The following is a 26914-nucleotide window of genomic DNA, read 5'->3' as shown; positions in this document are numbered from 1 at the left end:
TAGTTAAGAGAACAGAAAAATAAGGGGAAAGGAAAAGAAGATGAGAATGAATGTAGTTTTGCCCATCCTAGTCATTTTTTTTTTTTTTTTTAAGAGTATAGCAGTTATACAATGATTTATAAATAATTATGTTAATATCAATATCTAAAATAATACTTAATAAAGATATACATATACATACAACATTTTTTTTATAATTTTTTATAATTATGTTTTAAAATAAGGATATTTATGTAAAATGATATTACTTTTTAAAGTTATTTTATAAAAAAATCTCTAATTTAAAACATTCATATAATACGTTTAAATTTATTTTATAATAAAAGTAAGTTTACAATCTAACGTATCATTATCAATTATATTAATTTAATGAATATGATACGTTAAATCTACTTTATAATAGAAGTAATTTATAGATTTATTTTTATTTAATCACACACATATATATATAATTAGTTATCGCTTATCAGATAAGCGATTCTGATTATGATAATGAAGATTTAACTCAACTCATCTTAACTTATTATTATAATTTTTTTAAATTTTAATACAAAATATAACAAATAATTTCATTTTTTTAAATTTTAAAATAATAATAATATTAAAAAATAATATTTTATCATCTTAATTCAACTCAATTCAATTCATCGTTCAAACGCGCCTTAAAAGAAAGAATAAAGAATTGCGAAAAGAAAGGAGGATAGATTATAGATAGAATAATGGAATAGAAAGATATGTAGATACAATTGACGTCGGTTGCCAACCGCTAAAGTCTTCTTTCAAGTTTGAACGGCAGGTAACGCAACACAACACAACACAACACCTCTCTCTCTCTCTCTCTCTCTCTCTCTCTCAGAAGGGATTAGGAAACGTTCAGAGTCGGTTCGCCGCATGGCCTCGCCAAATCCACGCAGCAGTGCTCTGACGACGTCGCTCCGAGACGCCTCCGAGTCGGAGAAGTTGGAGGCCACCTCTAGCTGGGACGCCCTTGAATGGACCAAAATCGAGGTTTATAAAACTGTTCCCTTCTTCTTCTATTCTTTTTTACTCTTTTCAAATTGGCCTTCTGTTCTCGATCATTGATTCATTTGCTACTTTTCTACTTTTCTTTTTAAATTTATATCTTCCGCAGCCCGTTTCGCGGTCCGTTTTGCATGTGAATTTGGACTTCCTGCTTGAAGCTGAAGAAGTCGTGGTCGAGGTGCGTCCACTGATTGCTTGAACTGCTGAGTTCTCTAATTATTTCCACGATTTCCATTATTTCATTCCCATGATGCAATGGCAAGCAAAATTAGTCATTTTGTTTTTTGATGGGTTGTTTAACAAGATTTGGTCTTTTTTACGTTTTCTTGATTAGTTTTTTAAGCTTTTTTTGTCATTTTTTTTGGGATCATGAATTGATTATTTATAAATAGAAATGGAAAGTAAGAATGAGGCAAAAAGTTAGAGTCTCCTCCCTAATGAGTCCTATGTGCAGTGAATATAAAAACAGAAGAACTCAAGTATTAGGAAGTGCTATGTGTAAATAAACTCATGAATACGTTATTAAAAATATTAAAAATAAAAATGGAAACTAAGAATGAGGCAGTGGGGGGCAGTGGGGCACAGTTGGCTCCCTAATGAATCCTACGGAAAGTGAAAAAAAAAGTCAATTATTATGAAGAGTTATTTATAAATCAACTCAACTCAGCCTTGAATTTGTAATTCTTTTACTAAGGGGGATATCTATATCCAGAGTTCTAAACCCCAATTAAATAAGATTGGCAAGTTTGGGATATCCATGATTTAAAGAGTGGTGAATTAATGAATATCAGAGAATCTGCCAACCCATGGAGTGAAGTTGTTTCCTCGGGAAATTTTGAGATGGTCGTAATTGTTAATATTTAGAATATAAAATATTGGAGGTTTATAGTTTAAGGTTTTGACTTGTAGATGTGTACGCATATTGGGGAGAGAGCAAGCTTGGTAATGGTTTCACAAGAGGAGAATTGGCTCTCAGCTGAAGCCATAGAGGCATTGTGTATTAACTATGCTTAATAAGTCACCTAGTTGCATTTCATAAAACACTATTGCTATGAGTACTTTGATTTTGGTGCTTTCGCTGAATTACTGAACATTAAGATGCTCTTGTAGGATGCATTATGTACCCTGCTGGCAAGGGTTAATGTATAATGATAATATAATATTCCTATGCAAAAATCTTCTGCTGTTTTTTTATTAAATACATCAGTGTGCTTTAAAAAAAAATAAATAAATAAAAGGAATTGGGTAGTGCTGGTTTACTCCTGAGTAGATTGCTTAAGTTTCTGTTGCCTTACCACTCGGAAAAAGGTTCTGGAAGTGGTGTTTCTATTGATGGCCTTAAGTAGGGGGGTTTATTATTCTTGATCAATATTTATGGTTCTATTTTCATAGGATGGGCCAGTAACTGTAAGGCTTCTTAAGTTCCTTGGATGTATGTACTCTTCTGGAAACCATTGAGAAAATAGCTGGGATGGTCTCTATTACCATGTCGACTTGTTGACAATGGATTAGGTCGCTTTTTAGGCAGACTTGTCTGGTTGTCTTTTTCCCCAGTTTTTTTGGTCGGCTGTTTTATTGTTTTATTTTTATATTACTTATATAAAAGTTTATTTTTATATTTTTTTTATAGGTAAGTTACACAGACTCTCCACTCCGTTCTTATGGAGTGGATGAAGTGGCATTTGAGCTAGAAAGCATTGGCAGTTGTATTGGTTATTTTATTTAATCATTCTTATATAAAAATGAGATATAAAAATTTTACTTATTTGAAGGTGAAGTTTGAGCAATTCTAAATTAAAAGTCATGCGAAAAATTGCAAGATATGTCGGACGTGGAAGTTTATTGAATGTTCAAAGTTTTATGAGAGTGGGACTTCTTAGTGGAAAATGAAAAATAAGCAAAATTTTGGTCTCATAGGTGGATAGGTAAAACTAGGCAAATCTGGACTTTTTTTTTTTTAATAAGTAAATGATTTTATTAAATAATGATAGGCATAGCCCAAGTACACAAGAAGATATACAAAGGTATGCTCTATCTATGTGGAATCAAAGAGACAAGGAAGTCATGCAAATCGAGGCCATTAAAGTCTATAGCTATGGCTACATAAGGTTCTAATAAAAAAAAAGCTCTTAGTTCCTCTATTGAGCACTCCTTTTCTTCGAACGTCTGTGCATTGCGCTTCCGCCACAGACACCACATAATACAGATAGAGACCATTTTCCACACAACTTTGATTTGTCTAATGCCTCTTAAATTTGTCCAACTGGCCAAAAGTGCATCCACCGTAGCGGGCATGACCCAAGCTATGTCTAATATGCTGAACACTTCATTCCATAATACTCTAGCAGTCTTGCAGTGTAGTAAGAGATGATCCACAATCTCACCGGAGTTCTTACACATACAACACCAATCCACTATGATCACCCTGCGCTTCCGCAAATCTGGACTTATCTTCCTTTTCTATGATTGTTTATGGTAATATGTAAAACTGGTCAATCTTTCAAGAATTCAAAAGTTATGATGAATGTGTTTGAACTTTAACATCTAATAATTGAAAAAAGGTAATGGGTAGTGGTATTTCAGTACTTAAAATGCAACTAGTAGTTGTTCCTTTTTTTGCTACTTGTTTTGTGATTGTTTGCTATCTAAATGTATAAATAACTATGTACTTTGCTTTCAGGGATATGGTGTCGTTTTGGTTAATACTGATGAAGCAGGCACCTTGATAGTAACCAATTTTCGTCTTATTTTTCTTGTAAGTTATGAATTAAATACTCTCTGCTTGTTAACATAATTTTCTTTAGATGAAAATATAAGTGGCTCAATGTGCATTGCATTTTAAAATTGATTTTTGGAATCTGGTATATGAATCTGTGGATGTTTATTACTTCATTGTGAGGCGGCAAGGGTGTTATGGGATTAAATCTTTAGCAGGACCGGATTTGTATGGGTGATGCTTAGGAGGGTGGTGGATCTGTTTGCTTGTTGGGAAGGCCATTAGGGCAATCCCCAAATTGCTACTGTATGGAGAATGATTCCTTTGTCTCATGTGGTGTATTTGGCTCGAAAAGGAATGGTCAGATTTTGAAGATCAGGAACTCTTTGGATGAGCTTAGAAGTTTCTTTTTCCACACCTTATTTCTTTGGGCTTCTGTTGGTGTATTAAATGGATCTAGCTTTCATGACTTTCTTGTATCATTTTCTAGCTCTTAACTTGTAAATAGGTGTTATCTTTGTATAATTCATGTGTACTTGGGTTACTCCTTATTACTTAATTCAATAAAGATTTATCTTACTTATCAAAAACAGAAAAGAGAATTTTCGATTGATGCTCTATACGAGTATCTTCGTATGCATGCAGACGTGGGTATGTGGTCTGGTGCATGTATGCACGCATGTGTTGATGTGGGTGTATGCTTTTATGCTTCTGAGTGCTCTTTGATGGATGCATGAATATATCTACACCCACACACTTCTGTCTTTGTATTTTTGTGGTTATGGTGCTTACCTTGAGTATTTGTCATAACTCCGTAGTTTTCTAATATTCTTTCTTTCCCTTGTAAGAGTGAAGGTACAAGGAATATCATTGCGCTTGGCACAGTGCCACTGGCCACCATAGAGAAGTTCAACAAGATGGCAAGTTGTCACTTATTTAGTTTCTTGTTTTGCATTTCTTTGTTGTGTTCATGTTGTGGTAACTTGAACTTGGAACTTTGACTTAGTTGTTCAGCATGGAGTATATGTATGTGTAGCTTCATTGTGATGTTTTTTCCCGAAACAAGGATATGATTAAATTTTAATGTAGCTTATGGAGCTTCATTTTTGTGTATTCTATTTATTTATTTGTTTTTCTTATAAGGGTGAGATGATGTGCTATTATGTATATTTAGCCACATTCAAACGCTAGATTATCACAAACGCTAGATTATCACAATGCAACTTGTTTCCACCTTAACCAAGTTTCCATGTAACACATCACATCTATGAGAAAATGGTGAATGAGCTCTCACATTGCTTGAGAGAAAGTACTTGGACATTAGAATAATTCCAAGGAGCTCCAATTGTAACAATAATTAGTCCATTTGGAATATTAGCGCAAATGTGGCAAACACTTTTCTTGGGTCATTACAAGTGGTATCAAAGATAAGCTCAGCCAAAAGAGCAGGACTTGAGTTGCGCCAAGTCTTGGGCTGTACCACAGCAAACTACCCTAGCTATGACATCAAGGTATTGAGCAAGGGAGATTATGCCCAGACCATGCATTTCTTCTTTTAAGCTGGGTTTATTGAGTTGATCTACCGTCATTTAGGAATGTTTTCTATTGATGGTAAGGTTGAAGATGGAAAGCCAGGGGTTTTGGACGATTGAAGATAACATGAATGGAAGAGGTAGGATATAAGAAACAAGGGTGAAGTTAGGGATGGCATTTTTTATCTGGTTTTGCCAACTCTGCTTATGCACAGACCACACATTTCTTCTTTGTGCCAATAAGTGGTTATTGTCTGTTACTTTTACCTTGGCTTGATATGCATTAGTCTAGCTGAGTCTTGCTTCAAGTTATAATGAATCTCGAGGCTTTTGAGTTCTAGTTTCTACACTTGTAGGCAGCTTAGCTCTCTCTCCCTCCCTCCCTTCTAGGCCAGGAATGAAATGCAATTTACAGACCTAGTAAAAGAATGGCTTGATAAGAAATTATGAGAGGTGCTGTAATCATTTGTTAACTTCATGCAAATTTCTGTTCCACGATCATCATTTTGATCCCAACGTTTTACCAGGAGATGTGACACTTAACTATCTGACAACATTAATTCCCTTGGTTTTTTTTTCCTTGATTTAGATTATTTGATGTGCATTAGTCACATTGTTTGACCTTTGATGTTGGTTCCACCCTTTACTTTGGGACTCTTTTAGTTTGAAGTAGTTGTATGCTTAATTTAATACTTTTAAGTTAATGTAGGCTGTTAGGCTTCAATCTGCCCCTCGTCAACACGACAAGACACCGTCACGAAGACTTCTTCAGGTTGTAGGTATGCTTTCTAATAGTTTCCTTCTCTTTATTTTTGTTGGCATTTCTACTTCTGACTTCTTAATTATCCTTTCGATTACTATCTATCATTTTAAGCGTGTGTTTCAAGAAGTTGTAATTTCTTTGAGGACTACTTAGAATTCAATTTGAATGGCCATTGCATTTGACAAGATGCTGTTTAAACTACATTGTTCAACATTAGATGGTTGGATGTGTTGGCAGTGGATGTTAGTGCTCTAGGTGATATGCTCTAGATGTTGCCTTGGTGGTGGTGGTGAAAGCAAGAGATGGTGGTGATTGTCAGAATTAGGCTTTCGCCCAATAATAGATGACCCAATGCTGTGAATGTGCAGTCATTTCTGTCAAAACCGTTCACAGAAAGTAAAGAGGGGGGGCAATTCTAGATTGAACTATCTCTATGCAATTGAAACTTCACTGATCAGCCACTTTTGAGACCTTTTAATGGCTCGTAATAAGTATGAAGATTGAGTTGATCCCCATGCTTTAGCTTCTAATACATCCTATAACCACTTCACTTTTCATGCATATTAGCACATTGTAAAAGAAAAGGTGAGGCCACTGACTCAAGTTCCCACTCACGAAAGGCATGAGTAAATCTAAGGTTCCAAAAATGGATCCCCCATCCGTCTTGAAATCCAAACAAGAATGTACAGAAACATTTTGTAATCAGCAATCACAAACTTCTAGTCCGAAAATCTCTCCTAACCCATTGTAATACTTTACTTTTCCAAGAGAGCTCCAATTTAATATTGTTTAGATTCTTTTTTGATAATGTTAAGAATATAATACAAATAATTAAATCTACATCTTCCCATCAACTTAAGCTTTTGGGACAAGTAGTGATTTCACATGGTATTAGAGCATCTAAAGTGTCCTGGAACTCTCACTCTTGTAGAGCAGGAAGTGAGGCTCTCTGCCGTGGACCCACCTAACAAAAGCAAGTGTGTTAGCTGATAATACCTTTGACTGCCTAGTCAAAAGAGCGCTAGCCAGAACACTCCCTAATGGCTTATGGGGGCCTGGGCTGTGGGTTATGGTCACTGAATGGTATCAGAGCATATGTCTAGAGTTCGAACCCTGACTCTACACTCTACCCCATTTAATTAGATATTCTCCGCATTGGGCCACCCTTTAAAAGAGAGTCTGGCCCACACGTGAGGAGTGTTAAGAATATTTTTTTTTTATAAGTAGAGGAGTGTTAAGAATATAATACAAATAATAAATCTACCTCTTTCTACCAGTTTAAGTTTTTGGGACAAATGGTGATTTCCCAGATAAGATATATTCTTCCACTGATTTTATTACAAGTGATCATCTTTTTCATCACCGCTAGTTAGTAGTGGAATAGTGTCTACATATATTGATAGTTGGCTACGTTATTCTTTGGCCTAGTTTGTGTTGTATTCCATATGATGTAACCAGTTATCTAGTTATTTTCTTGGTGCTTCTTTGTGGAGATTGTAGGAGAAATAATGGCTCCTCTATTATTTTGCAGGCAAAGATATGAGAATTATTGTCTTTGGTTTCCGCCCCAGAACAAAGCAGGTAAATTTCATTTTCAGCTGCTACTGTATTCACTTCCCATGTTTAACGTTCCAAAGGATTAAACACAAGTTTCACTTTATGTTGTTACTGTATTCAGTACTGCACTCTTTTTTGCCCTCAATTGTAATATTTGTTTTTTAACTTTGGAGTTTAAAATGATCAATAATTCAAAAAGTGTCAAGCAACAATTTGATATTGAGTTTTGCTACTTGCAAGCCTGGTGTGCCAATGCACCACCTGATGTGGGACCCATTATAGTTATAAAAAAAAGTCAAACACTAATACTTTTTCATTATTGTGGGACCCACTTTAGTGGTGTGTTGGGTGTGTCAAACGGATTGCAATTAAAATTTTTCAATAATATGATTAATCATTCTTGTTCAATTCCACTGGCTGCTTATTGCATGTTGTATGGTTTGTTAATTTTGCAGAGACGTGCAGTATTTGATGCATTATTAAGGTGCACTAAACCAGCAAGCTTATGGGATCTTTATGCTTTTGCTTCTGGACCTTCCAAATTCACCAATACTAACCCAAAGGTGCGGTTACTAAATGAGTATTTCCGGCTTCTTGGAAAAGGATCCTACCGTGCATCAATGAGTATGATTGAGAAGGGGTTGTTCCTATTATCCAATGACTTGTGGAGAATAACTAGCCTAAATTCCAACCATACAATGTGCCAAACTTATCCATTTGCTTTGATTGTGCCAAAAGGGATTAGGTAAGATGGTGAGATCTATACTATAACTCTCTGATTTTGGCTGATATATTTGTATTGTTGATAAAGTTGACTACATTTTGATTCTGGAATTGTACATGTAATAATTTTGTATGACTGTTGATGTAGTGATGAAGAGGTGATTCAGGCTTCAACATTTCGGGCAAGATGTCGATTGCCTGTAGTTTCATGGTGTGATCCTGGTATGTAACAGACCTTTTTTTTCGCTTGCCTATAATGACTGACTTATGTTTTTGCATATGTGGTGAGTTGCAGGAACTGGAGCTGTCCTTGCACGTTCATCTCAACCATTGGTTGGTCTTATGATGAATATGAGGAGGTAATTGGAGATTTGAAGTGTTAAGTTTATCTTTTATCCTTATCTGTTGAAATTATATGGATTCGCTTCTCTGCATTTTTCTGCAGCAACGCTGATGAAAAGCTTGTTGCCGGTCTTTGCACTCATCTCTCTGGTGTGAGTGGGCCACGGAGGTAGGTGTATACAATTTCTTCTTTTCTTTTTCTCTCTTCTATATCATGCAAGTTCTATCAATAATTTCAATGATGAAGCTTGTATGTGCCAGTTAAATATTTAACAGATGTATGTGCATCAGTATCTGTATATGTGAGTGTAGAAGCCAAAAAGATGTGCGGGTTTGGTATTTACTCTTGAGAAACAATTTATTTTCATGCTGAGAAGAAACGGGTTTTATTTTATTATTTCCAGGTGCCCATGTTTGCAAGAAATTGTAATTACATCTTTCTGTGATATCTACTTATATGCAAATTATTATATGTATTGTATTAGTCATAATCGTTGACATGTGTTGCTAATCTCTTCTATAAGGTAATTATTTTTCTTTTTTAAGGCTTTTTTACTTCTGTTGTTATGGGTTAACATTGATTGATTTCTTCTTCTTCTTCTTCTACTCTCTCTCTCTCTCTCTCTCTCTCATTTTTTCCCCAAGGAAGCTATATATTGCTGATGCAAGACCTAGGAAAAATGCTTTGGCAAATGGGGCAATGGGAGGTGGCTCAGAGTCATCGTCAAATTATTTTCAGTCTGAGGTCTCTCTACGGCTTGTGCTGTTAGATTATCAATCTCTTGGTGAACTTCAAATTCATATTACATGATGGTGTCATGTTCCTTATTATTCTTCTTTTTTTTCTTTTATCAGATAGTATTCTTTGGGATAGACAACATACACACAATGAGGGATAGTCTTGCTCGACTAAGAGACTACTTGGATACTCATGGCGCCACTTCATCAGATGGAATGTCATCATTCCTGGTTGGTCTCAGAATCTTATGTAGATCTGGCTGCTTTACCAGTGCTGGTCTACATTAATTAATTCATTTGATGGGGAGAGAAGTCCATTTCACGAGATATATAATTGTATTATTGAAATTTATTGATGGAAGCATTCTAGTTAGTCATTGTGGATGTTAACATTGAAGCAATGATGTGATTAAAGTTTGAAATTTGACCTTTGAGTTTGCACCTTGGACTTAGTCATTGTGTATAAACAAGTCATGGTTGTACACGCTATTAAAACAAATACAGTTGTCAAATATAGCCTTTCAGTGAAAGACGTTAGAAAATAAGTTTCATGTATTTTTATGATCCGCTGTTGGTTCCCTGTCTGCAAGTACGGTTGACTCAAGGATATAGTGATGAGGATTGTAACCATCGACTGGGATAAAATCTTGGATGATAGTCTAGTATTCCTTTCATCTCTATCCATAGTGCCCAGTAACCTTAAGCAGCACAGCTTGCTTATGAATTCGTGTATGTGAGCCACATTTATGATGCCTGAAAAATTCTTAAAGCCTTCTTAAGACCTCTGAGGCAAGGATAATCTCACAAGTCATTTTCATTCAACTGTAATTGATATTATCTTTGCATTTATAACAATATTTGTCTACAGTGTCTTGTTTGCAATGGTGAGATTGCCTGATGCTAAGCTTGTTGACAGAGACATGGTGGATGGAGTTGGGGTGGAGGCAACCTTAGCAGTATGTCTGCTTCAGTATCAACCCTTGGTGACAGTGGTTGGTTAATACATATTCAGAATGTCTTGGCTGGTTCGGCTTGGATTGCTGCACGTGTTGCTTTGGAATCAGCATCAGTTCTTATACATTGCAGGTTACTGTCCTGTCACAATTTAAATGTCTTATTTGTTAACTCTATAAATAATCTCGCCATTTCGAGCCCAAGTAATTTGGGACAGAAGGAATATAACACTATTCTGTTGACCCACTTTCATATTGTGTAGTGATGGATGGGATAGAACAACTCAGTTGGTTTCACTTGCTAGTCTGCTGCTCGATCCATACTATCGGACATTCACAGGGTTTCAGGTGCTAACTGGAAATTTCTGGATTATGTTATTTATATTATTATTATTATTTTTTTGATAAGGTTAAAAAAATCAAAGGCTAGTAGCTGTAGAACAAGAGATGGTAGAAATAAGAGAAAAATCCAAATATAAAATTATGAAAATCTAGAAAGACCCAAACAGGAGAAAGAAGCAAGCTCCCCAAAAAAAAAAATCGCCTTATCCAATTGAAAAGTGATCTCAAGAATAACATTCAGTTCAAGTGAAGCTAATTAGTTCATCCAAGGTCTTACCATTTTTGTCCCTTCAAAATTTCATTTTTTAACCAGTTCCGTGTATGGAAACTTCCGAGGGTGCGGTGCACAGGACCGGGGTTTACTCTGCAGGGGTGGGTCCAATGGACCCTGCCTTGGAGAGGTTCCCCGACATCATTTTTTAAGTAATCAAGAATTTTAGTGATGAAAGCAATAGGCATAACCGTGTACACAGGATGTATACTGTCCCTTTGAATTCATATGGGCCGAAGGTTACTGCAGTCCATATCACTAATTTGGTTTTTTTTTCACCTCTCCAACCCACAAAAAGCTCCCTCACTGAATAAGGCATAGCCCAAGAGATCCTAAGTAAAGAGAGTACCAACTGACAAAGCTCCCTAGCAATAGCATAATGTAGAAGGTGGTTAATTCTCCCCACTTGGTCTGCCAATACAGATGCAATAAAGAGTTATTTTCTCATACTTCCTGAAGTGATCATGCTTGAAGACTTTATCTTGTATCACTGTCCGAGTGAAAAAGTCACTTTTTTCCAGACCCTTTTCCTTCCAAATGACTCGTCATAGAAAATCAGCCTTCAATCTTCAAAAAGCGTTTGGCATTGAAATTCTGATTTAGATGCTATTTCTCCCAATCTATTCTCCTCTCATTAATTCTATGCATAAAGTAAGTCATAGAAATTATCAACAATTCAGGGTCTTACTCCTACAATGCCAATGAAATTCACGACACCAGTGAAGCTCACCCTTATCCTATGTGCATACCCCACTATAGTTGCACCTCTATCCACTACAGTGACAAACAATTTAGGAAAAGGAGTTTCAATAGCTCCTATTCATGCTGTAACTCTTGCCAAGCATCCCCATCCACAACAAATGAATCTGCTATATCAAAAACATCTCTGAGTGCCACTACTTATGGTAGCAGGATCTATCTCAACTCACCAAGTGGTACTTCACTCCATCCCTATAACATCTCATAATTTCTTATCAATTTCTCTTCCTACATATAAAAGACCAACATGATGTTCCCGCAATCCTGCATATATCCCTTCCATTCTTTTCACAATTACATCTCAAACTGATATAGCCTTAATGACAAACCAAGGTAGGCTGTTTGAGGACTGCTTACCACCCCCAAGTTCTCGTGCTACTCTCTTTGCATCTTCTACATCCCTAACTGGAACCAATTCACTCTTTTCCAAGTTTAGTTTCAAGGCTAGAAAAGATCGAGATACATCGTAAAGAAAGAAGCTCATTTGGATTATGTTTTATCTTTTTGTGAGAGGCATTTTGATTAAGACCTATTTTTGCATGCAAGGTTTTGTGTAGGACTCTCACATTTTAGGTTTTATTTCGTTATTCTTTTTCCCTCATCTACTTACATTTTCAGCAATATTTTGGAACTGAAATGCATCTTGTGTTTCAAGTTTTACCTATGTCTTTTGGGGTTGCATTGTCAAGTATTTAGTTTGACAATATCTATGCCTGTCGCTGATACCTGCATGAATGCCTTAGTTACTTTGGATTTTTACCTATTCTGAAATTTTGGATCTTTCATCTTTATACAGGCGCTTGTCGAGAAAGATTGGCTGGCATTTGGACATCCATTTTCAGAAAGAACAGGAATGCCTACAGTATCTGGTAGTGGCAGCAATCCTTTTGAGTTATCAAGACAGTCTTCTGCAGGGAGTTTCTCATCATCTCCTGGGCGGCAATCATCAGGATCATTTACATCTCAAGCTCCAAGTCCACCTCATGCACAGAATTCAAATAACTGTTCTCCCATTTTTTTGCAGGTGTGTACCATGATACTAAATTTAGGGAGACAAAACTTATCCTTTCACAAGACAGTCACTAGAATAATCAAACCCAAAATGCTAGGGCAAGATTTAGAAATGCTGCTGAACCCTAACAGGCCCAGTTCGAGCCTAAAGGATCTAGGCGAAACTAAAAGGGGGCCAAGGCCTTGATGTTTTCGTTTCTTTCCTTTTTCTTTGAATGAATTTATATATTTATTGGATGGGAAGAAGCTTTGTTCAGGCCCTAATAGAATCTTCCCATGGCTAAAATTATTTATAAGTTTCAAAAGGAACTGCAAGCCCTGAACAGAACCTGTTGATCCTTGACTCAAGATCAAAAGGTTCAGATGGGCCACAGATGAGCTAAGAATGTGAGGAGTGGCAAGTGGGGCCCCTGTTCTTTTTCAAAGGAATGGAGCAAGCCTTGACTTTCCAAAAGAGACAAGCCAAACTGATAATAATGGAGCGAAGGATGAGGTCCACTTAAATGGCACTCCTTGCCAACTTAAGTTTTTCAGACTAATGGTTGTCAATGTGTCATTAAATTGGTAGTTATTATCATTTTTGCTTTCCTATAGGTCATTGTCAAACTCTCTTGTTCCATTGAAGTACGTACGGTTTCTCCACTTGAGATTATGTAAAGAGTTGATGTCAAGCATGGCATGAATCAAATTTAAACTGAGAACATGTTGCATGGCCCCCCAATTTTGCTTGATGATTTGTTAATAGTTAATAATCTTGTTTTTATGCCTATCTTGCAGTGGATTGATTGTGTTTCACAATTGTTGCGGATTTATCCTTTTGCTTTTGAGTTCTCCTCGGTGAGCGGTCTTCTTCCATATGTGACACTAAGTTTCATGGTTCTCTCGAATCACTTAATTCTGTTGATGGGCATCTTATTTTCTTCCCTTTCTATTTTATACTTATATCAGAAAACAATTGCTCGCTGATATGTATACTTTCTGGTGATTTAGGATTTTCTGGTGGATTTCTTGGACTGTATGCTTTCCTGTCGTTTTGGAAACTTCTTTGGTAATAGGTAATTTTCTTTCCTCAGCATTGGCCTGAATACAATAAATTGAAGTCTTGGGTCTCAAGCATGCATTAAATTTCGAAGTATGATCTCTGGCATGCATTTGCTTCATGTAGCCTAGCTATTTTGTAGTTGAACGCAGGATGTGGCATGCCAACTGATAAATAGTTAATAATTCTGGGGGAAACCCATTTTTATTTCTCTTTTGGGGTGCAATTGTATTGGTTCATAATGCTAAAACATCAGGGGTTTACCTCGATCATTGTCATACCAACACACAAAATGGTTTGTCAACATTCGGTGCTTCTAGTGAGTCTACATGTAGCATCATACTAAAAGTGGGGAAACTTGTAGATAATGTATCGAAATTTTATTAGAAAAAAGAAAACCTAAAATGGAATGGAATTTTTGACTGATGTAACAATGCTAAATAGAAAGGTCAGAAATTGGTGGGCAGGGCTAAATTTCATCTACGCAATTTCTATTTTCTTCACTTATATATATATATTTATATATATTTCCATCTTGAGTGATATATCTCCTCTCTTCCCATCACATTGTGTAATTGAAAATTCGTTGTGGAATATCATTTTATCATATATACATATAACTACTAAACATCCAAATATTATTAGTTTTTAACGTCTGCTTATATTTTGTTGTGCACTGATCACTCATTCAACTCTCTTTCCAATGGTGTTGTAATTATTCTGCACTTACAATACAAAAGTTTTATTTCAAAGAAAAAAAGGTTATTCTATCTGAAGGCCTGTTTGGGATTGTGGTAAGAAATAGTTTTTCATAGGAGGGCTTTTAATTGTAGAGCTTTTAAAGCACTTTTAAAGTTAGTTACAGTGGTTTTTTAAAAATTCAGTATTATCTGCAGGAGCTTTTCAACTAATGCTTCAATTTGGTGCTTTTTTAAAAAGTGGATTTTCAGCTTTTTTTAGGTTCTCAAAGCACTTTATATAAAATTACCAAACATACTATTTTTTATTTTAAAAAAACTTTAGGCTATTAAAAGCACTTTTTAAGTCTCCAAACTCAAACCCAAACATGCACTAAATCATCTCAATGATTGATTGATCATTCAATTATATAAGGTTCTATCAGGCAGGAAGAACTATATAGTGAATGCTCAATAAAAGAAGCAAACTCTTCTGATGCTGAATATTGCAGGAGCTAATAGGTATCATTTTTCTCATTTTATATTTTGATTTCAGTGAAAAGGAGAGGCAGCAAAGTGGTGTTTCTGAAGTTTGTGGATGTCTGTGGGCATATTTGGGTGATTTGCGCGCTTCAGAGGGAAGCTCTCATGTGCATTTCAACCTGTTTTATGATCCATCAAAACACGGTGGTCCACTATTACCTCCTGCAGCAGCCTTAGCCCCAACTCTGTGGCCCCAATTTCATCTTCGTTGGGCTTGTCCTTCAGAAGCCCAAGCTGGGGAGCTTGAATCGCAATGTCGAAAGATGGCTATAAAATTTTCTGAGCTGCAGAAGGTGATAAATTACTTATGTCCTATGGCTACTAAATCTCCCCCCTCTCCCTCCCTTTCCCCCAAAAAAATTAAAAAAAGAGATTTCCTTTTGGATGGGGTTTTATGTTGATCTAATATTGATATCCATATTAAAACTGTGTTGGATTTGTGAACAGGCGAAAGAGGTAGCAGAGAGGAAAGCTAAAGAAGTTGCAGTTGCCATGGAATCATTGAATGCAGAGTTACGGAATGAAAAGCAGCTGAACAGCTCAGCTATGAACCTGGCAAAGAGGGCCAGCAAGGAAAGTGAGGCCATAAAGCGAGCAGTAGAGTCTATGGGGTGCAAGGTACACTTCTCAAGCACGGGTGATTTTACCGTTGGCATTGAGGGCAACCCAGCAGATGCTCCAAAGAAATTCACCAGTACCCCTTTGAAAAGAGAATTGGATGGTACTTTGCATCATGATGAGAAATCAGATCTCTCTGTTTCCATTACAGTAATGGCCGAGGACGTTATTCCTAAAAATCCAATTGGACAAGTGTGTGAAACCTTATGCCCTTTACGCGGTCGAGATGGAGTCTGCAGGTGGCCAGATGCTGGTTGTGCACAGCTGGGCAGCCAGTTTATTGGACTAAAGGCAAATTTTGATGCATTTGATAAGCTTTCCATTTATGATAGTTATTTCCAATCCGAGTAAAAACTGTAGATTCGTGAGCCAAGCATGGGTTGCTAGCGCCAATCCTGTTGCAGTACTTGGATTAGCTTCTCACTTTGGGCAAGGATTCAAGTAGATTTAGATTTAAAGCTTTGTCGGAATAGATAAACGAATTTTTTTTTACCTCACCATGGACTAAGAAGGAAATGCATTAAAAAGAACCTGGGCATTTGGGATGGATCCCAGGACTCATCGTACGGAGTATAGAGTTTAGCTGAGAACCATCTTAGTATTGGAGTAACATAATAGGCTAGCTTGAAACTGTACATGCAAGAGCTAAGGTATGGATGGAGGTCCATAGGTTTTGACGAGATGTTGGGCAGGTAGTTAATTGTATTGCCATTCATTTACTGAATAAGCAGCTCTTGTACAAGCTGTTGGACTAGTTATAAGTTGTGAACCTTCTTTTTTAACCGGCAGTATTTTATACCAGGAGTGTAAATGAATAAATTTTATGATGACTGAAGCTGTATTTTTTGGTGACAGCCCTTTACTATGGTTTTCCCAGAAAGATAGAACCATTAGAAATTGAGGCATGCCTTCTTTTTGTCTTCTCGCTAGATTTGTAATATGTTCTGATTGGTGATGGTGTGATGTGTCTTCATTCCCTGAACTTTGTCAGATTGCTGCTGATTAGGACGCTTCTATATGGTAGTAACAGGAGTGCAGTGCATCGAAATTTCATCTTTGCAGCAGCATAAGATTGGATTGGAATTTGCAGAATATTTTTCTTCCCCTTTCCCAAGTATTCCATGGTAGCATTAGACCTTCTTGATTTAATAAGCTGTGTGTTTGGGTCAATGTAGTCATGGCCTTCTGGATTTAATACTCATGCAATGATTTTTTAAGTTAGTTTACCTCATTTTATAATCTGTTTAGGTAAAATCTGATGTCTTAAAAAGAACATTCTGATGTCTGACCTAACAGTGATTCAGGTACCACAATCTTTTTCAATAACATCTGATGTCCCACCCAGAGAAACGCCAGCCATATATATCTGCATTATATCCCAAAGGAACAAGTCAATTTCACAATTGCAGGTTTCTGATATCACTCTGAAAAATTCACCTTGTACCAATACGAGACTAGGCATTACAATTCACTCATTTGATGGAAAGTTACAACTCTCTCTCTCTCTCTCTCTCTCTCTCTCTCTCTCTCTCTCTCTCTCTCACGCATGCGTACACACATGCACGACTGTAAATAAGCGAGACTACTCAATAAGTTGCTCAAATTCGACTAGGTTAAACTCAAATTCAGCTTGAGAAATACAAACAAGGCACATGTTGCTCCCATCAAGGTCAGATGTTCAAGGCCGGTACATGAGGGTGGGGTGAATTGAACCAAACAAGTTTTTCAGCCAGGAAAGGATAAATAAATAATAATCATTGAATATTTGAAACTAACAATGCATTAGAAAACAAAAGGATGGCATCAACAGCAATCAAACTCCAGCCTGCTCCACCCTCCCCGACATCCAAAACCCACAAATTAAGTTTATATGTTGAGTAAAACATGTAATAAGAATTGTAGCATCTGGAATACCATGCGAAGCACAAAAGGAGATGGTTTTCTACAACGTCCCATTCATCTCTTAAAAAGAACTAATGATTTATTATGAGAAAAACCAAGAAGACAATATGTAGGACTAATGATACTAAGATATATACTTACAGATTAATTTACACTACAATTTAAAATAATCGGATTACACATTGCTTTATAAAGCATTAACTGATCCTTCCTGCCTGGTCAATCAAAGTGCCAACTTGGTCTCCGCATAATGCTCTAGAGATATTCCCGGGCTCCAGCAAATTAAAGACGACCACTACAGAGAAAGTACGTATACCTTTTAGGAAAAAGGGGGGTAAAATACAGCATCAACAGTTTAGAACAATGGAACGAGACCAACCAGGAATTCCATTCTCTTCACAATATGTGAGAGCCATCAGGTCCATAGAGGTAATGCCGCTAGAAATAACGTCCCCGTAGGATACGTGATCAAGTGTAATGTTGTTACCAGAATGGCAGTCGTAAACACCATTCACACTGGTCCCTTTAAGAACTGCATCTGCATTAACTAGGACATAATAGAAGGGCAGTGTCACAATTTCCTCCCATTATATTGAGACCGGAACAAGAAACATAAGGGTCAATAAATGTGTTGGTAGGAATACCAATAAAAAAAATATAAAACTATTCAGGGTCAGGGTATGGTCATACTCTCAGAAGCTCTCAGAGCTGCGGCTGTATCAGTGGTAAAAAGTGGATTTCCAGTGCCAATGCCAGCACCAACACCACCAAATATGACAACTCTTCCTTTCTCAAGATGCCGGATGGCTCGCTGCCTGCTATATGGTTCCGCAACATCCGGCATAGCAAATGCACTTTGCACACGTGTCTGAACACCTAGCTTCTCTAGAGCTGATTGGAGCAGTATGGAATTCATAACCGTTGCCATCATACTGATACCCGATGAATCATAGTCAACCGGTCAGCATGCATTACGATGAAAACATGGAACTAATCACTTTGTTCATATTGAAGACCAAGAATTCTGTATGCCAATAAAGGAGCAAATCAAGGAAATACGCCATTATCCAAGAAAAAATAAAATGAAATAAGCTGTTGGGACTTGTAAAAATGGACACAAACGAGATGTTAGTTTTATAAGAGTACAAACATGTTTTCCTTCACCAAAACTGTTCAAGTACCAGCACATGGGGCAGAGGGCAGCCAAAATATCTACTTAGTTGATAATATACCCACTAATTCACAACATAAATTTGAATTTTAAGGTCTATGCAAGCTAAAAAACAGCATACACTCTGGAACAAATGAAAAATAGAATATAATGGTAATGAATTCTAAATCACTAATAATCCTCAGCCTCATTCCAGTTCTGCACACAGCATCATCAATGAAATGCAGCAGAAAAAAGTAGCTAAAACCATTGCACTTTAAAAAGAAACTACAATACTATATGGATAACACTTACTTCAGATTTAAAGAATAAAACAAAAATAAAAGGAATTACACAGCTGGTATGGTAAAGGCGAGAAATTGATTTTTTCTACAATAGATTTGGCAATGAACAAAAATGACTAGAAGGATGACGTATCATGGTCACAATAAAGGCATAGTATAAATTCATTTATAGAAAGAGGTTAATGCTTGAGTACATGGGAAGTGTAGAAGCACTGCCTCTTATCAAAAAATAAGTTGCAATCTAGATTTCATAAGGTCAAAGAATTTTTATGAGAGACGGAACAGAAGCAGTCATGCAATCAATACAAAGATCTTATTATTATTATTAGAGCAATGATAGCATTACAACCCAACTACACTTTATTTACAACTTATCAATAAAATAGTAATTTTTTTAATTTCAAATACATTAAATCAAAATCAAAACTAAAATAAAAATTTCAAAAAATGTTATTTTATTGGATGATTGTAGAAAAATTGCAAAGGGGTAGTTGTTTGATCATTTCTCTTATTATTATCATTCATGCAAAGATCTCAAAAACAATGATTAACTCAGCACCATCAAAAGTCAGACGATTTCTTTCTCTCCAAATTATCCACATCACATGCGATAGAGCTACATTCCTTTTTATTAGTCTTTTTATAAGTAGAATACCATTCCATATTTGACAACTCCTATGATTTACCTCAACAAAACTTCCTAAATATTGTTCATTGACCATTTAAACATCCTTAGAACGATGATATTCAAACCATAACCTTATGTAGAAGTACGAACACAACTTAGAAGTTGTAGCATTGGTTAAAGGCCATTACCCAATTTGATAAGCTGTAGGTCTATCTAAACCAGTTGCAGATACCCACGTATCTCCGGAAAAAAAGTTACGACCTCCAACTACAATTGCCACCTGTAAAATAATATTAAAAAATGCATTAAACAATTCACATAGGATCAGAAGGAGAAAAGGAAGCTTTTAATTCCATCAAGGTGTTTTGAGAAAGAAGAAAAAGAATAAGAAAAAAAAGAGCAATTGAGAAGTTTGAAATACCTCCACCCCAAGGCGGGAAGCTGACTCTATTTCCTTAGCAACCTGCATTGCCACCTAATGACAGAAGAAAGCAGTTCAGCTTGAATTTTCCACTCAAAAACTGTTACGTACAAGATAAAATAATTAAATCGTTGAGTATTTTAAAAGTCACAGGATATCCAATTGCACATGGAAATGAGTCAAATGACATTATGGAGACAAAACTTGCACCTTGGGGTCAATGCTCTGGCAGTTCCCAGCTAGTGCAGTACCACTGATTTTAAACACTACTCTACGCCATTTTAGATTTGATATCGGTTTGGATTTGATGTTGTTGACCAATGAAGCATTGCTCGGCATATATCTGTCCATGAAAATATCATACATTTGATCAGACAATTGTATTGTCTTTTATATTAAGTTGTGAACTGACTAACTTGGTAATAAATATCCATTTGTTTCCAAGTTAGTAAGTTAATTTATGAAATTTCATCCATCCAAAACCCAGGACCTGCAATCATCGTAATGAATAGCAGCCGTTGCATTAAGGAAGACATTCAGGACGAAATATCCCTAAAATTGTTTCAGAATTGAAAAGTTCCCAAACTTGCTACAAGGGTCACTTTAAATTCGTTAGCTTTAACCTCACAAACTTCCTCTCGGCAACACATCAAATCTGAACGTCAAAACAACCCCATCAAGCATTGATTCTCCAAATTCCACGCATAAACCATAGACATCTGCATTTCCTTAATTCGCCTACCATTCTATATAACTCACATTGCTTCCACATCCAAGCACAAAAATTACAATCCGACACGGAACCCCGAAGCTATATCCTGGGACCGATTCAATCAGACCACAGCACATTAACAGATAAACAACAGCACCACTAATAGTAATACCTCTTAGATGGGCGAGGCGTGGGCAAACTGGCTCGGTCCTCGTCGGAACCAGATTTGGCGAGCGAGGAGTTACCAGCGATGGCCTCGATCTTCTTGAACCAGGGCCAGTGGCTGGTCCCCGTACCCGTGCCGCCAGCAGCTCTGATCCTCTGCTGCTCCACCTTGTACCTCTTCTTGAGATTGTCGATCTTGTTCTTGCACTGCTCAACGCTCTTGTACGTTCCGCTCGTCCTTTCCCCACCGCATCGATCGCTCACGTTCTCCGCCACCTTCTCCCAGTCCCTTCCCCAGAGATTCCCTCGGTTCAGCTGGTTGTACTTCTCTGTGAACGCGTCAAGAAGACACGCGATCGCTGTGTCCGACCATTCCTCCCGGTCCTTCCGGTACGATCCGTTTTCGGACTCGGATTCGTTCTTGTTGCCGGCGACGGGATCAGATATGCGTTTCTTGTGGTAGTAAGGCGTGGTTCGTTTAGCGGGGACCGGGGCTCCTGGTACGGATTTATTCAGGTCAGATTCGTCTTCGTCTTCGACTTCGAAGGGGGCTTGGTGGTGGGGGTAGTAGTCGCCGTCGTGGCGGTCGATGTTGCTGCCGTTGATAGAGGTTTGGTCGGTTGGGGTTTGGCGCGTATGCGCGTGGTGGTGGGGGTGGGAGGAAGAGGTGGAGTCGATCAGAGGGAAGTCGTCGTCGTCGTCGGAACCCATGTTTAGGATTTTTGCAGCAGGAAACGACGTTCCAGTTTGGGTGGTGTTGACGGTGTGAAATTACGTAACGGATTCCGTCAAACGTGTGGCGGTTCCACTTTGAAATCAATTTTAATTAAGAAAAATTTTATTCATAAGTTTCATAATACATCATCTTTTTTTATTATTTTTATTAATTTTTTTATCTTATTAAATATGTAATATATAGATTATGAGTAAAAAAAATTAATTATTTTAAGAAGAATAAAATATAAAAAAAAATTAAATAAATAAAAATATGTTTTGTGAGGTTTATGAATAACAAAACTCTTTAATTATAAATCTTTTTCTATACTTCTTCTCTACATTTTTTTTAAAATATTAATTTAGGCTAAATTTTGTATTTTTTTATTTATTGAAAAAATTAATTACTAATTGATACCATCTCATTTTATATAATTTTATATACGAAAACAAACGATGCAAATGTTCGGATTTTCATTGTTGTCGAAAAAAGAAAAATCGTTCACATATTCACAATGATTTCAATTTTTAATCGAAAGAGTAAATTATTAAAGGAAGATGAAGGGCTTTGAAGATTATGCTTATTTTGATTTAGAACGAAACGTGAGCTGTTACCATATCTAGATCTTTGAGCTCTCTGTGTAGACTCCTCTACGCTGGATTATAAAGCCACAAAGTGACCAGAAATATTTTGGGTTTAAATATATTATTAGGTAAGAGGATTGAATGAGGCATGTATCAAATAATATATATATATATATATATATATATATATGGTGAGAGTAGGTGACCAATTCAGTGGCCATCATTATAAATGGTCAGCAACATTGCCCTAATATGTATGCATTTCAACCATGTAACAGAAAAATACAATATCAACTTTCTCAAGATAAAAAATCTTAGACATAACTGAGAGTTGATAACAATTTCTGATGAACATTGTCGTTGAATTTTATTAAAAATTGCAGCCATCCTCCGCCGCACATCTACACACAAATTGCTTCCTGACTCACCTCCTCTGTGACACCATTAACACCACAATTATGAACACATTCATAACTTTGTAACTCTATTTTTACCGGATACCGGCATGATGAGGATATTGCTAGGAACAATGATTGGAAAATGAAATAAAATCATAGAACAAGTTCATGAATTGAGAAGTAAACATGCAAGGCAATTGGTAAACATGAAACCCTATGAGTTGAAAACAATTATTTGCTAGTTCAGTGACCCAACTAGTTTTCACATTCACAAATGAAAACAAACCACGTATTAGAGTTTATTTTCTAGTATTCTTCATACATTGAGATTTAAGCAAATGATAAACCTATTCAACATCTGAAGATTCCTCATTATCACTCTCAGAAGACCCCTTCTTGCCCCTCCTCTCTTGCCATCTTGCCCATATCCACCTCAAAACAAGGAACCCTCCGAGAGCATAAACCTGTATGTAGCCGGAGTATGTTGTTAATATAAAAATATTTAAAAAGAAGCATGAGTAGGAGGAGAATTACAACTTCAGTTGGTTGGAAAAATAAATTTACAATCTTCCTTTTGTTTATGGTCCGAGTTTACACTAAAAGACCGATACAAAGTGCAATTAATTATATAGGCCCAACTTAGGAGTGGTTTGGATTTAGAGATGAGTTGAGATGGATTATGAATAGTAAAATAAAAATTGAATTATTTATTATATTTTGTGTGGAAATTTAGGAAAATTTTTTTGGAATTTGAAAAAATTGAATTGTTTATTATATTTTGTATGAGAATTTGAAAAAGTTGTAATAATGAGGTGAGATGAATTGAGGTGAGTTTTGAATGCAAACAAAGCCTTAGGTAATTTATTTGCAATGCCAAAAATCAGCTAAAACTAGCTAGGGTACAACTGTGCAGCTAATGCCTTTGAAATAAGGAGACCAACAACATAATAAACTACCAAACAAAAGCTGACAGTTGGCTCTGAATAAAGAGATAATAAAGAAGGTGAACAAATGCATTATCACCATTATTAAAGATCTGAGTGATTGTACATAGGACTTAATTTATGTTTTGAGTTTACCCAACCAACCCAACCCGGCTCCCCTTTACAACTTTTTTTTTTCCTTTTCTCAAATATTCTTGTTAAACTAAATTTCACAAATATTCACATGGCATGCATCTCAAATCTGGAACCCATTAATAGAAAAACTTCCACGTTACAATATATCCTCAATGTTTGTGATAATCAGACAAATAGAACCCGTTAAGAGCAAGAATGAATGACAGAAAAGCAACTGCATGGAGTATCATCGACTCTTCATGGTGAGGCCAAGAACACTAAAAAGGGTGGAAAAAAAGTAGCACATCAAGGAGTGAATGGGAGAGTTATAATGAGAAGTATCATAGTAAAGGCTGATGGTGTTTATGGGTAGCATCACTGGCAAAGTCACTAAAGGCATTGCATGGCAGAGTAGCAGCGGGTATGGTGCAGAAGGGCACAATAAATTTTTCCACACAGTGGTAGGCTCATCAGAGTTGTCACAAGGAAAGGACTGTCTCTAAGAAGACCGGATTAGTGCACATGCATCCCCTTTGATCATGATGTTAACCAATTAAACAAAGGAAAAGATAATCAGAAAAGAGGAGAATTTGATATCTCAAAAAAAAAAAAAAAAATTGTACACTTATACATGTGGGTGGGTGGGTGGTTGAGAGAGAGAGAGAGTCAGAGACAGAGACAGAGACAGACAGACAGGTGACTTATCACAACTCCAGACAATTCTCCAACCATTTCTATGTTTTAAGAGTATCAGCTGTAGAGTTGTTTAGCATGGAAATGGAACATGCATCTTACCCAGATTTTTAAAAAAATAAAATAAAATAAGCAAAAGAAACAAATGGCATATCCATGATCTCCTTTACTAGAGCATTACAGTGACCATTCAACAAGAAATTTGACGGTTGTTGCAAAAAAGTACTGGATACCTCAAAACCAACTAAATACAACTTTTTCTGAGAACTCCAGGTATACTCCCAACCCACACCTACATGGTATGCTGTCCCCAGCAGCAATAACAGCATTTTAAGAGTTTCGACTCCAATTGAAGATACTAGATTTCAGAAAACACACCAGAATATTTATCTGATCAAGATAACTCTGCTTCAACGAGGGTAAAACAAACTCATTGTGTGCTCAGAATAAGCCTGAAGTGAACAGGGCATAGATTAACAATCAAGTGATGTAGCCAACCATACGCAGAATAAAAACTCAATGTCCAACCTTCTCATGAAAATTCAAACTCGTCCTATCCTCATTAACCAAATAAAACACAAGTTGATGTTCCAAGCCCTCATGGTTTCTTACAAGACAGAATAATCAACTACAGTATCTGCTATTCCTCTTTCTCAAAAATGAAAACCCTGCACTTTGCTGATGCTTTCCATGTTCCACTATCTTCACAAAATAATCAACTACTAACAACATTTGGTCCCACTCTCCCCTAATCCTCAAGAGTTTCCAATACTCGTGATTGATTTACCTATGCCTTCGGTACTTACTGCAACTTCTACTTCCCGTAGTATTCTATTACTGTGAAGAACCTTTTTTACTCATCTTACCCTATCCCACTTTCCCCATTTCTATAGTTTTTACAGACATGTTCAATGGACAACTTCACCATTAAGTTCCTCCTTTTGAGAGTGAAAGTGAACTTTCGAATACCTTTCGTGGAAAATCAGTATTTGCCATTATAAGGGCCTCTCGATTTTTTGGAATTTACACGTAAAATTTATTTTTAGGAGGAAAAATTTTCCGTAAAAACTCTTACACTCAAACAGAGGAGGCAAAACAACATTAAGGAAGGTCCTCTCTCAGAACAAGCAAAGCGTAAAATCATAAATATCACGCAAACGTTTTCCAACCCCTATCTTCAAATGTTACTCGACCGAGCAAAATAACAGCATCCAATGGTCAAAAAAGAAACAATCTCGAAGCCATAACATTCAAACTCTCCCAGCAACCAAACACAAAGAACAAGGAGAAATTTGAAGTGCATACAGACCTGCCAGAGAATGACAGGGTTGGAAGTCTTCGCAGAAGACTCTTCCGCCTCGGTAACCAAAGGGGCTGGAACCAATGCTCTTCTCTCTGAAAACCTCACCACGTCCGGCTTCTGATTCGTAGTTTCTGCTCCTTCATCACCACCAATCACTATTTCTCCTTTCACTTCCTCTACAACACGAACCTCCGGTTTGGGTCCCGGCTTCAGAAAAGGGAGTTCGAGCTTAAACTTGGGGAACAGCGAGAACAGGCTTTTGGGTGCTTTTGGGTCTTCTTTACTGCTAACGATTTGGGTGTTTTCAGCCATTTTCTTGTCAGGTCAAAATCGGTTTAGGATTAGAATGTGGGGTTGGTTTGGAGGTGGCGGTGAAAACAGAGCAAGTAAAAATGAGGGGTTTTGTTTTCTTGAAGATACGAAGCTCTATCCGGAACAGAAAGGTTTTAGCATTCGATGTCAGCGTGTCAAGATTCGGCTCCATATTTGCATCAATCAATCATTTTTTTTCTTGCCAAAAATAATTACAGAAAAAGGAAAGGGATCCTGTTCCTGTGAATTTGAGTCATTTGACAATGCGATCCAGTTTTTTTTTTTTTTTTTTTTTTCTAATTTTTAGAAGACAAAATGATGTAGTTTTTTTAATAAAAATACATGCTACATACTCGTGCTAAATATAATAGGAGATTGCTTGAGGCACAAATCTAGGTATAAAATAAGGAGAAATGGTGTATACAAGTCTAAAAAATTCATAAATTTCATGCAATTACTTTATAAAAAAAAGTAGACTCCATTATAGAAAAGTATGAAAACTCACTTTTTCTTGATGAGATCCATATTTAAAATTTGTAACTAACATTGCTCATTCAATCTAATATATTAAGAGAAAATAAAAGATAGAAGAATGAGCACTACGGGTATAACTGGTCCAATTTTTGACAAATTTTAGAATCGAATCAAATCGAATCAGTATATATAGGTTTTGCATTTTAAATAATCGATACCGCACCGAATACTCTCCTAAATCGGTAGTTCCGGTTATCGGTTCCGGTTTGGTTTTTCAATTTAATATATAACTCTTATAGTATATTAATATATACTAGTACTGTATATTATACTATTATAGTGTTACTACAACATATAGTATATATGTGTTATAGTGATATTAATACTATATATAGTTATTGATTAGTATAACTATATAATAATATTAGTATAGCTATATATTAGTATTAGTTATAGTTATTAGTATAAGAATATATTAGTATTTGTT

At 36.4% G+C, this 26914-nt stretch overlaps 3 protein-coding genes across 5 annotated transcripts; 1 reads left to right on the top strand and 2 right to left on the bottom strand.

The window, feature by feature from the left end:
- The first annotated feature begins 790 nt into the window (after positions 1-790).
- Positions 791-16528, top strand: LOC109009366 (phosphatidylinositol-3-phosphatase myotubularin-1-like). Of its 2 annotated transcripts, XM_035690181.1 has the most exons (19): positions 791-1008; positions 1133-1201; positions 3704-3778; positions 4588-4659; positions 5981-6050; positions 7566-7615; positions 8047-8336; positions 8463-8536; positions 8610-8673; positions 8760-8825; positions 9302-9401; positions 9512-9625; positions 10311-10480; positions 10611-10695; positions 12516-12743; positions 13508-13567; positions 13721-13785; positions 15003-15282; positions 15437-16528. In XM_035690181.1, exons 1-19 carry the CDS (start codon positions 892-894, stop codon positions 15956-15958), a joined length of 2571 nt encoding a protein of 856 aa, XP_035546074.1. In that variant the 5' UTR covers positions 791-891; the 3' UTR covers positions 15959-16528. The 2 variants fall into 2 exon arrangements, with proteins under 2 accessions (XP_035546074.1, XP_035546075.1); XM_035690182.1 differs by lacking the exons at positions 791-1008; positions 1133-1201 and having other exon boundaries at positions 3725-3778; positions 4595-4659.
- A 966-nt stretch (positions 16529-17494) lies between these two features.
- Positions 17495-21680, bottom strand: LOC109009367 (uridylate kinase-like). 2 transcript variants are annotated; one of them, XM_018989822.2, is made up of 7 exons: positions 20898-21680; positions 20224-20356; positions 20014-20067; positions 19781-19872; positions 18200-18441; positions 17889-18047; positions 17495-17804 (listed from the first exon to the last, which is right to left on the bottom strand). In XM_018989822.2, exons 1-7 carry the CDS (start codon positions 21599-21601, stop codon positions 17707-17709), a joined length of 1482 nt encoding a protein of 493 aa, XP_018845367.1. In that variant the 5' UTR covers positions 21602-21680; the 3' UTR covers positions 17495-17706. The 2 variants fall into 2 exon arrangements, with proteins under 2 accessions (XP_018845367.1, XP_018845366.1); XM_018989821.2 differs by having other exon boundaries at positions 17889-18056; positions 20898-21679.
- Positions 21681-22735: 1055 nt separating this feature from the next.
- LOC109009365 lies at positions 22736-26175 on the bottom strand. The gene is made up of 2 exons (XM_018989819.2): positions 25648-26175; positions 22736-23051 (listed from the first exon to the last, which is right to left on the bottom strand). The coding sequence occupies exons 1-2, from the start codon at positions 25951-25953 to the stop codon at positions 22935-22937; spliced, it is 423 nt and encodes a 140-aa protein (XP_018845364.1). The 5' UTR covers positions 25954-26175; the 3' UTR covers positions 22736-22934.
- Between the last annotated feature and the right edge of the window lie 739 nt (positions 26176-26914).

Source organism: Juglans regia, chromosome 5, assembly GCF_001411555.2.
Source record: "Juglans regia cultivar Chandler chromosome 5, Walnut 2.0, whole genome shotgun sequence".
Taxonomy (NCBI): Eukaryota; Viridiplantae; Streptophyta; class Magnoliopsida; order Fagales; family Juglandaceae; genus Juglans; species Juglans regia.
This window is presented reverse-complemented; position numbering and strand designations above follow the sequence as displayed.

Coding starts and splice junctions, on each gene's coding strand:
- LOC109009366 (XM_035690181.1), top strand. CDS start 892: ATGGCCTCGCCAAATCCACGCAGCAGTGCTCTGACGACGTCGCTCCGA. Junction 3,779..4,587: donor ATTTTCGTCTTATTTTTCTT/GTAAGTTATGAA, acceptor TTCCCTTGTAAG/AGTGAAGGTACAAGGAATAT. Junction 15,283..15,436: donor AATTTTCTGAGCTGCAGAAG/GTGATAAATTAC, acceptor ATTTGTGAACAG/GCGAAAGAGGTAGCAGAGAG.
- LOC109009365 (XM_018989819.2), bottom strand. CDS start 25,953: ATGGCTGAAAACACCCAAATCGTTAGCAGTAAAGAAGACCCAAAAGCA. Junction 23,052..25,647: donor ACCCTGTCATTCTCTGGCAG/GTCTGTATGCAC, acceptor GGCTACATACAG/GTTTATGCTCTCGGAGGGTT.
- LOC109009367 (XM_018989821.2), bottom strand. CDS start 21,601: ATGGGTTCCGACGACGACGACGACTTCCCTCTGATCGACTCCACCTCT. Junction 20,068..20,223: donor GCCAGAGCATTGACCCCAAG/GTGCAAGTTTTG, acceptor TTCTGTCATTAG/GTGGCAATGCAGGTTGCTAA. Junction 19,873..20,013: donor CTTCCCGCCTTGGGGTGGAG/GTATTTCAAACT, acceptor ATTATTTTACAG/GTGGCAATTGTAGTTGGAGG.